Raw genomic sequence first — 10,162 nt, forward strand, 5'->3', positions numbered from 1 at the left:
GGGAAAGATATGAGGAACTTTAATAAGAGAGTGATTTGAGTATATATGAGTTTGTTTGAGCCTGATTGTCAATAAGCTTTTAAGTGTTGAAAAGTAGTTTTAAGTGTTAAAATCTAGTTTATAAATAGACTGTTACATATTTGAATAGAATTACATAAAATGTTAATAATTGATATGTTTGGTAAAAAGTGTTATAAGCTGCTCTTTTGTTAGAATGATCAAAATACCTTCAATTCTTTTCTTTTTTTTGTAAAAAGTATGTGTAAAGTGAAAAAGGAACAATACATGCGTGAAGAGGAAGTTAGGAGTTTTGTTTTGGAAAAGATATTTTGAGAATTAAAACAATATTAAGGATAAAATAATAAAATACTGAGTCAAACCGAAAGTGTTTATAATCTGAAAAGTCATAAGTTAAAAATGGTCATCTTATGCCTTTTAACTGATTTTGACTTATAAACACTTAGCTTATAAGCATTTTAATTTTTACCAAACACATATATAAGCTAAAAAGATACTTATAAGCCGGTTTAACCAACTTATTATAAGCTTTTAGTCAAACACTCTCTTAGTACATGACGGTTAAAGACTGTCAAATATGACGGCTTACTCGTAAGCTTGTGTTAATAATGTTACAGGGCTCGCGTTCTTTACTAATGGAATAGCAGTTTCTGCCTTCACCTAATAATCTTTTCCGAATACACTGTAAATAGTTATGTCTGCCTACTACTATTATTTACGTATGTAGTGAGAAATATGCACATCAAATTGTATGGCAACTGAATTTTGTATTCACGGTGATAAACTTTAGAAGGAGACTAATCGCTTATAATCATCGTATCATATCGTATGGAAATTTAATTTCGTACTACCGAATGATCTTTAGCTAAGACTTGTAAATATATTCTTTCCCATTTTAAATGTGAAAATATCGTACAACACTATCTTTTTTATAATTTCTTGTTTGGTTCCAACATTGGTCAAACGACCCTTCGAGAAGCAAAAAGCGACAAAACATATTAAATTGGAAGAAGCAAAAATAATTAAAGTGATGGAGGGTACAGTGAAAATGAATTTTGTAAAATATGGCTTGAAAGAATTTGGTCATCCCGGCCTGGGACTGCGTAGCTACTAGTTAGCCCCTTGCTGGCATAAACCATAGTTCCACTCGTGTAGGAGTCATATCTACACACTGCCATGTCTAAACATTTAAAAGAAAAAAAGAAAGACAAAATAAATTTCTGCTATTGAAAATCTCTAAAAGAAATAACATTAAAACATACAATGGAGATTAATAACTAAATCTCCATGAAAGTATCAGTACTAGAAACATCTTGCTTTAATATAGACGGAACATTCTGCAATAAAGCTAGAAAGCTAACAATGCAAAGGAGTTAAAACACAAAATTCCCACCACTTCTCTTTAATGCTACAGAAGTGCACACAGCAACTACATTTTGATGAATTTACATTGACACAGAAAAACAACGTAGATAGAATAGACACAAATTTCTCACTGGAACGAGACAAAATAAAAATAATCTAAGTTTCATTTTACATGTCTTTTTCACAATAACTAACATTCACCTGTCAGGCACTACAGCTCCAGATTTTCGGTATACTGTAAGCAACCTCCAAGTAAGGCCAAACTCTTTGTTATGATAGTTATGCTGCTACTTTTGGAGGTCTCATGCCAAAGCCATGTTTTGCTTTCTCAACGCTGAAAAAGAAGTGTTTAGTTAGCACAGCTCGAAATCAAAATATAATGTAAAATGTTCTATAACTATGAGAAGTGGCTAATATCATAAAAATGTGCAGGACTCATATAAACGTCTACAGCAAAAGCAAAAGTAGGCATAATCCAAGGCTTAGTGAGGCTTGAAGCGGTTTTAGCAAAAGAAACATCCAAGATTCATGCCAGCTAATGGTACCAATAATTTCATTATCATTTTCTCCACGGCAGTAGTGGAACGGCGGAATAGCAGAAACCTATCTTTTTGGTTGATGAAGTTCAGGACAAGTTAGCCATTATGAGAAGAGGACCTATGCATGTGCCATGACGTTGAAGGATAGACTAGGATTTTTCGCTTGCAAAGCGTCATTCATAAAATATGAAAGGTCGAAGCAAGAAATAAGGAGCAACGACCAAGACAACAATAGGTAGTAGCTATATCTTAAGGCAGCAGTGTACCAGGTTGTCATAGGCTAGAATAAAGAATGCATCAGTTAATTCATATTAATCATTGATCTCAACTGTAAGGTGTCTGGGAGACGGTCAGTAAGCATGTTTGTGTTGCCTGTGGTTTCTATATGTAATTTCTCAAACGTGCATGTTAGTGTAGATAGCTAACACAAAGTAGGCCAGGGGTCATTTGACCAACTGAGGCAGCAACATGAACCTTTACGGAGCAATATGAACATTTAATTGATCAAGAGAAAGAATTATTGAAAATCTAAACCATCATAGAATTTGATACTCACGTCGGAGCAAGTCTCCCCAGGCTCTCTAACTCTTCACCAGAGTCCTCGTCAAGGACTCTGCCAGAAATTTCAAGAATATAAGACCTGTCTCTCTCAGCTGGGAGACCTCTACTCGAAAGCAACTTCAGATCCTTTGGGTGAAGCTCTCTCCCATTGACAAATACTCCAGTACTTCCACCGGCACAGTTATCAGGCATGGGATAATTAAATTCTTCAATAAATGGCTGCAAGAAGAATAGTTATAGTAGGGGAAAGCATAACAAAATCAGGAGAATACAGGCTAAAAGTATCTATGGGAAACAGTAAATCTTACAGGGATAATGCCCAGACAAGGACCACCAGTCACTCCCCAGAATCCGGCTCGAACATCATACCTATCACAGGAGATTAAGTCAAGAAGCAATATACTCATAAATGTGGTTTTAGGACAAACCAAAATGAGGTACAGGATTAGGTAAAAGGGAATCTTTCCAGCTGAATAATAGTAGACCAATAGACAGAACTGAACCATCAAAAATAGGAACCATCTTACAAATTCAAGTATAACTAAAACTATCAATCATGTACACTGTCAAATGATCAATACTACATTAGAGTTCTTTCCCAGATATTTAGAATCTTTTCCTCAGTATCTCATAAACAACAGTGGTATATGCATGTAGGGGTATTGCTTCCAAGAGGTTCCATGCTGAAGATTTTACTCACGTAATTTTTCTCAGTGTAACCTTGCAACTTCTGCACGATCATACCTATAGATGGATTTTATCTTATAACTTGGTTAATGAAATTCTACAAATTTGTGTACATTAAATAGGAAAAGCTTAGTCTTTTTTTTTTTTTTTTTTTATTTTTTTTTTTTTTTTTGACAAAGTTTTACTTGAGGAAAAGCATAGTCTCTTGTGAATATTCACCAAGCAAACTAGAATTTTATATAGCTTTATTTTATGCCTGCCCCCCAAAATCTAAAATAAATAAATAAACAAACAGATATATAAAAGTCACTTATGCTATTTCTGGCCTTCTACATCTATATCAGCAACAAGATAAATGTAAGAGAGTAAAAGACTTTGTGTTTAAGCACAAAGAATGAACAGGTTGAATGATTGAAGGTCGGGTCACTTACCAGTAATGTCCAGGTTGTATTGGTCCAGCACGCTTTTCTGCCTTTTTAATCAACCGAACTGGTATAAGATGCCCATTAACTGTAGTATTGGCTTTTTCCCCGTCGGTAGAATCGGATCGGCTGAATTCTTTAAAGCTCTTCTTTATAATGCCAGAGAAAAATGAATCTTTAGTGGCTTTCAGTTGGTCTCCTTTACTAGATTCACCAGACCCTAAAGACGAGCCAGTGTTACCATACTCATTGGATGGTATGTCTATCTCAGTTGCTACAGCTAAATCTTTAGTGGAGTTTTGCTGTAAAGTAGTCTTTTTCTGCATCAGCTTCTCTGCATCTGAGCGCGTACTTCTGTTTCCATGATCCAGGCAGTTGGCAACATGATATTTGTTAGAATACTCAAAGTATTCTTGCAGTGGTGAACCAGCTGGCGGTGGAGATTCTTTACCCTTCATTGGCAGCTGAGAGTCAGACTTTTCCATTGTTGCAGCAGTTTTATTGAGGTTGTCCTCTTCCCTTGAATTGCGTGAAGATGTAGAACAAAGGCTTCTCATCTCGGCAGATTTAATGGAACTTCCACGGCCTGTTGACAGTGACCTGAGTTCTTGATCCATTGCATGGAAATCATATCTAGAAGTATCGTAATCTTCAGAGGAAAAGGTCATGCTAGGACGGTTTGTTTGGCCATTGGAATATCGATTGCCTTCATTCAACATGACTCTATGTTGATGACCCATCTTGTCAGTGCTATTATCCACTCTTTCATCAATAGAAACAGCCAGTTTATTGCCTGAAACTGCAATAACCATAACCGTAGAACATGCCCCACATTTCATTTTTTGCCTTTTACCTCCATGAAAAACCTCCTTAGGCAATTGCAGCAGCTGAAAACAACTGAAGCATGTTAAAAATGGGGCTCCACCAGCCACAGGTAGACATAGTTGTCCACTAGGCTGTACCCTGGGAGGAAGTCGACGACCATAACCACCTACAGCAGAGTTCAAGTCACCAGAATGAGCCATTTGTGATTGAGGAATCTGCGGCTTCAATGGAAGAGGATTGGCATTTCGAGGATTATAATCTTGCTTACCAAATCCACCACTACTTTGAGGATGGTACAACATTGGGTTCTGCGAAATGTTAGAGAAACTTTTCTCACCAAAAGCAGTGGGTGGACCTCGACTACAGATTTGATTTACGTTGCAGCAGTGAAAACAATTGCAAGATGGATGATGAGGATTAGTCTGAGGCGGGTAACGTCGATAAGGATCCGAAAGTGGGATTTCATTGCCCATTGACTGCCCAGGAAAAGGGGCCCAAGATGGCTGCAATGGGTATGGATCTCCACCAAGCAACTGGGATCTTCGAGGACCTCCATATCCCATATGGTCTCTAGGAGGATAAAATCCACCGCCAGCCATGTCATCAACATTCATAAAAGGCAAGGGCGCATTGTATTGGTTCAGGTACAGAGTTGGTCTTTCACCAGAAACCGGATTTTGTGCCATATCTCTATTCATGATCCTTGTAGAGCTTTCAGGAAACCGATCAACGGGATTTCCATAACCTTCATGATGAGTCGTCCTCCTTTCAAGTGGGACTCTTTCGTTAGACTTCTCAGAGACATCACCAAACCGACTGAGCTTCTCTTTTAGCTCATCAAACTTCCTCAAAAGCTCTGCTCGCTCATCAATTGGACAATCAACCTGACTGAACCCATCCACATCCTCCCTGTACAACCTCTTATCATTATCATAATTTGAACCTGACCAGTAGCCAGATGGACCCTCTTCTGAGTTAATGGAGGACGTGTACCTCATACCTTCAGGATCAACTCTTCTAGCCCTGGGCAACACCTCTGCCTCACTTCTCTCCTTACTTCTCCAATCTGGAGATCGGACTGTTCTTTGGGATTCAATTTCTTTTCCATTCCGAGTTTCGGAAGGTTTAAACTCATTAACCATGTTTTCTTGACGTTGGTCATCCTGATTGAACCCAGCCATATCCTTCATGTACAACCTCTTATCGCTATCATAAATTGAGCCTAAAGAGTAGCCCAATGGACCCTCTCCTGAGTTAATGGAGGATAAATACCTCATACCTTCAAGATCAACTCTTCTAGACCTGGGCAACAACTCTGACTCACTTCTCTCCCTACTTCTCCAGGATGGCACTCGGCCTGTTCTTCGAGTTTCAATTTCTTTTCCACTCTGGGAATCGAAAGGTTCAAACTCGTTGGCCATATTTTCTTGACTTTGTTCATCAATATTAGTCTTGTTCATCATCCTGTCATCCTCATTAGTCCAATTATCAGAAACATTCCTCAAACTAGACCTGTAAGTTTCAGGTGCATCACGCAAAGCCCTCCTCCTCTCCCTTGTGCTGGAAGAACTAGTATTTGACTTGACATCATACCCGGAAGCATCATCCATATTCATAAGTTTCTTTGCTGAAAGATCAAAATTCTCAGGCTTCTCTACAATTCCTACCACAGTTTCTTCTTCAGACTTTTCTACAAATCCATTCAACTCCCCATTTTTATTTTTAGCTGTAACTTCAATAAGAAAGGCAAAAAACAAAAAAGGAGCACTCTCAGAAGACTTCAACTATAGCAAGACACAGAAAATCCACTAACGCAAACAAATCAATCTTTCAATCTGACCACATAATAAGGTGGAGAGGAGGGGGGGCGGGGGGGGTGCCTGCTGACACAGTCAAAGAAAATGAAAGCACACAACTTGAAGAACAAGTCAAAATTCAAGAATTGTTTTTTACTCTTTCTTGTATGAAACTAACCCAAAAAAAAAACAACCAAAAATACAAAGAAGGAAAGATTAAGAAGTGGAAGAGTACCTCGTAAAACAGCACCACAACCACCACACTGGTAAACAGAATAATCAATGAGCTCAGGTAGCAAATTTTCACACTTTGGGCAACGAACCAAACGAACCTTTGCTTGTTCAGACATTTGAGGATGTCTTTCAAACAATCTTGAAAAACCCAACAAGTAAAATCATACCAAAACAAACACCTTTGCCTCTATTAAAAAAAGTATCTACTATGACCGTTTAACTCTCAACAAGGTTCACACATTTTAAGGTCTTAAAGAAACAATCTTGAGAACCCCAACAAGAAGAAAACATTACCAAGTTTTTCAATGTTCTTTAGCTGTCATTAATATCTTTTTACAAGAATGCATCTGAAGAAAAGAATGAAAAGGGGGTTGTTTTGCAGAAAATTCAAAGATGGAATCTACAGTAGTAGAAAAGTACGTATTTTGGTAGGAGCTAAAAATAAAGTAAAAATCTTTGTAGGTAGGTATGTTGCAGATACCTCTACTTTCTTTAGTTCTTTGTTTCACATTTGGGAGAGAAACGAGTGTACGGACTATGAAGACTGGAAAATGCTTTGTTTTTTTTTTTTTTTTTTTTTTTTTTTTTTTTTTAAAAAAAAAAATGTTGATTCAGATTTCATACGATAGTGATACTTTGGAGATTAACGAAAAGCCAAATTAGAGTCAATATAGAACTGCCAAACAAAATTGCACCAAGTCAATAAATCGCGTTATTTTTTGGTTTATGAGTGGACCCAAAGGTTTTTTGCTTTTCTTTTTTCTGTTACGTGGGATTTTTTAATTTGTTAAAAGAAGAAGGATCATAGTCAATGGCGAAGCTGGAAATTTTACTAACATGGTTCAAAATACAAAGGAGTAAATACACGAAGAAACCAAAGAGAATTCAACGTTGATTATATATACATAAAAAATAATTTTAATCATGTATAATAATGTAATTGTCCCCTAGGCCCTTCTTGGCTCCCCGACCATAGTATAGTCTGGAAAATGAAGATTAAGAAGAGGTGAGTCTTCAGTTCAATTTGTACCAGCACACTTGCGAAAAAGAGTATAGTTACAACAATTATACTGCTATATATCTCCAGTGTTTGTTCATTTTTTATGTTTCTTCCTAAAAAATAATTTAGTATTTTATATAATTTGGGGATAATCATTGGAATTGTTTATGAATGCTTAACCAGTACCATTAAACTAATTTTTTCAATTTTCATCCAGTGTACCTGTTTTGGGACTCTTACTTATCCAGATATACATAGTGTAAGGCCTAATAAAGAGGAAAGTGATCCCAATTAGAAATTCCTTAATTTCATAAATTGAACTTGAGACCTTTAATTTAAGATGGGGAGATTTTATCCATCTTACTGCAACTCTGAATTGTGCAAACTAATTTATTGAGGAGAAAAAGGGTGGAGTGCTAATTTAATAGACTAGAGATGATGTCCAATTAAAAGGATTTGGAGAGATAATGGCCAATTAAAAGGATTTGGAGGACTTTCCAGCTGTGAAAATTTGTGGCAAACGTGCATACCCTCACAGAGACGGCAATCTTCTCCAAGTTTAATTTATCATTTGTTCCAAATTAAAAATCCTTTTGTGAAATAATCGTGAGATAAATGTATTTATTCACCTCCACTTACAATCATTCAAACAGATTTAATTTTCCTGGATATTATAATCCTAAAACATAAAAGCGGAGAAAAACATGTATGTTTTCGGATGATTTTAAGTTTATCCACTGAAAATGTCAATAATAGTTACACACTTAATGCAATTTGACCGATATTAGCAGGTTATTAACTTTTTTTATGTTATCAGTCTATATTCAACATAGATGTTACTGCAATTAACTTTTAATGAAGCTATTTATGGTAACGTATTTTATTCGAAAAAACAAATAAAGATAGAAAAACTTTATCCTCCCAATTCCACTACAAATACTTTAAGCTACTTTTTTTGGTTGATATTGGTCTTTGTTAATGGCTCGGATTAGTTTATTACAAATAGTAATTTAAACTTTTATTGAGGAGGTAAGAATTAAATAAAGGTGAGAAAAATACGTCCTTGTCCTAGTATGGCTGTCTTGTATGACTTCGTAACGTACTTTCACGTGTTAGTGGGGTACGAGTTAAAGAAAAAATTTAGAAAAAAACAAACAAATAAATATAAATCAAAGTAAGAAAAAGGGAAAAAGAAAAGCAAGGTTTTGGACTTCGTATCAAGAAGTGAACAGATCCCTCAGTGGAACTCATGTTGTTAATTTTGTTGTTTTCTCTCCATTTGTTTGGGAATTGGGAGGAAATGAAAGCTACTAAAAGCTCAATAGAACTCATAAGGGGACTGACACTTTCTTTCTCAAAATCTGTTTCCTGACTCAGCTTTCCTCTTTTTCAATTAAATTTCTTAAATTCTATTGGCTCATCATTACAAAGTTTGAGCTACCTCTACTGTCCCTACAACTTTAAAAATACTCTGATAATATTATCAAATTGTATTTAGAATTGCGTACACAATCTATGCGTACGTTTAAATACTACATGTTGTTTGTCGAGACATAATTATATACATGGTGTATAAGTTTTAGGATACTATTTTTTGCATAAGTGGTATATTTACATAGTTAGTATTTTTTATTTATGACAATAAATCTTAATTATGAAAAGGATTAAATAAGTAGTGCTCAAACAGTATAATTGTAAAAATTCGTTTAAAAATTCTCAATTTTATTTTGCACAAGAAAATCATGTAAAATAAATAGAGGTATTGCAGCAAAGTAACATTTTCCATTAAGTGTAGAAAAAGTCAGTAAACCAAATTTGACCTTCTTCTCTCTGGGCTTCACCGTGTTTGCTAACACTGTAAAATCTCCTTTTGAACTTTAAGCATAGATGCATTCATAATTATTCGAAGGCAGTGGATGCACCATTTTCTATTTATACCCAACTCTGATGGATTTTCATAAATAAACGTGAGGGTTTTGATCGAACACAGTAACTAATTTGGTCCAAACTCTAAACTCCTATTTGTATTAAAAAGTATAGAATATGTTATTAATTCAAAATCTAATAACTTTAAAAAATTACAATTCCAAACTCATTGGCTTCATATTAGTCTCTGCATGTAAATATACATATACATACATATTGTGACACCTAAACAAATCTCACATCAGTAAAATACAAAAGGTATACTCCCTCCGGTTCAAAAAGAGTCCACTTAACCGGTTCAAAAAGAGTGTTTACTTATCAAATCAAGAAAGAATTAATCTTATTTTGTTCATATTTGCCTTTAATAAGTGTTAAGTGATCAAATCTCAATACCTATTTAATTATGAATATTTTACTCAAATTACTTATTATTATTATCTAGAAATTAATATTTGGTGTGCAAATGGCTAAGTGAATACTCTTTGAATCTGAGAGAGTACTATATACATAAGGAAACAGGCTTTAGACCCTAGTACGCATTTTAAACCCATGCGTGATTAGGTCCAAATTAAACAAACAATATTTCCTAGTGAACTAGGCTGTCACCAATATACCAGAGTTAGTACTCTGTGTGCAACCTTAGTGATGTGACAAACCTCAACATTTAATTGGGTTTAGGAGAATTTCATATATTTGAGATGATGGTTAGACAAACCTTAACGAGGATACTGAATCCTTTAGGAGTTTATTTATATATATGCCTGTAACATCTCATGCATTAATTTGTTG

The 10,162-nt window shown here is 35.3% G+C and overlaps 1 protein-coding gene across 3 annotated transcripts; it reads right to left on the reverse strand.

Annotated features, from left to right (window-relative positions):
* Positions 1–964: 964 nt before the first annotated feature.
* Positions 965–7,042, reverse strand: LOC132063807 (uncharacterized). Of its 3 annotated transcripts, XR_009416453.1 has the most exons (6): positions 6,449–7,042; positions 3,602–6,149; positions 2,792–2,852; positions 2,479–2,702; positions 1,585–1,717; positions 965–1,198 (listed from the first exon to the last, which is right to left on the reverse strand). XR_009416453.1 is itself a non-coding variant. In XM_059456530.1 (5 exons), exons 1-5 carry the CDS (start codon positions 6,561–6,563, stop codon positions 1,663–1,665), a joined length of 2,997 nt encoding a protein of 998 aa, XP_059312513.1. In that variant the 5' UTR covers positions 6,564–7,042; the 3' UTR covers positions 1,224–1,662. The 3 variants fall into 3 exon arrangements, 2 of the variants coding, with proteins under 2 accessions (XP_059312513.1, XP_059312512.1); XM_059456530.1 differs by lacking the exon at positions 965–1,198 and having other exon boundaries at positions 1,224–1,717; positions 3,602–6,143; XM_059456529.1 differs by lacking the exon at positions 965–1,198 and having other exon boundaries at positions 1,224–1,717; positions 6,449–7,041.
* Between the last annotated feature and the right edge of the window lie 3,120 nt (positions 7,043–10,162).

The sequence above is a fragment of the Lycium ferocissimum genome, chromosome 7 (genome assembly GCF_029784015.1).
Source record: "Lycium ferocissimum isolate CSIRO_LF1 chromosome 7, AGI_CSIRO_Lferr_CH_V1, whole genome shotgun sequence".
Taxonomy (NCBI): domain Eukaryota; kingdom Viridiplantae; phylum Streptophyta; class Magnoliopsida; order Solanales; family Solanaceae; genus Lycium; species Lycium ferocissimum.

Coding starts and splice junctions, on each gene's coding strand:
- LOC132063807 (XM_059456529.1), bottom strand. CDS start 6,563: ATGTCTGAACAAGCAAAGGTTCGTTTGGTTCGTTGCCCAAAGTGTGAA. Junction 6,150..6,448: donor TTGTGGTGCTGTTTTACGAG/GTACTCTTCCAC, acceptor TTCTTATTGAAG/TTACAGCTAAAAATAAAAAT. Junction 2,853..3,601: donor ATACAACCTGGACATTACTG/GTAAGTGACCCG, acceptor CTCCTGTGATAG/GTATGATGTTCGAGCCGGAT.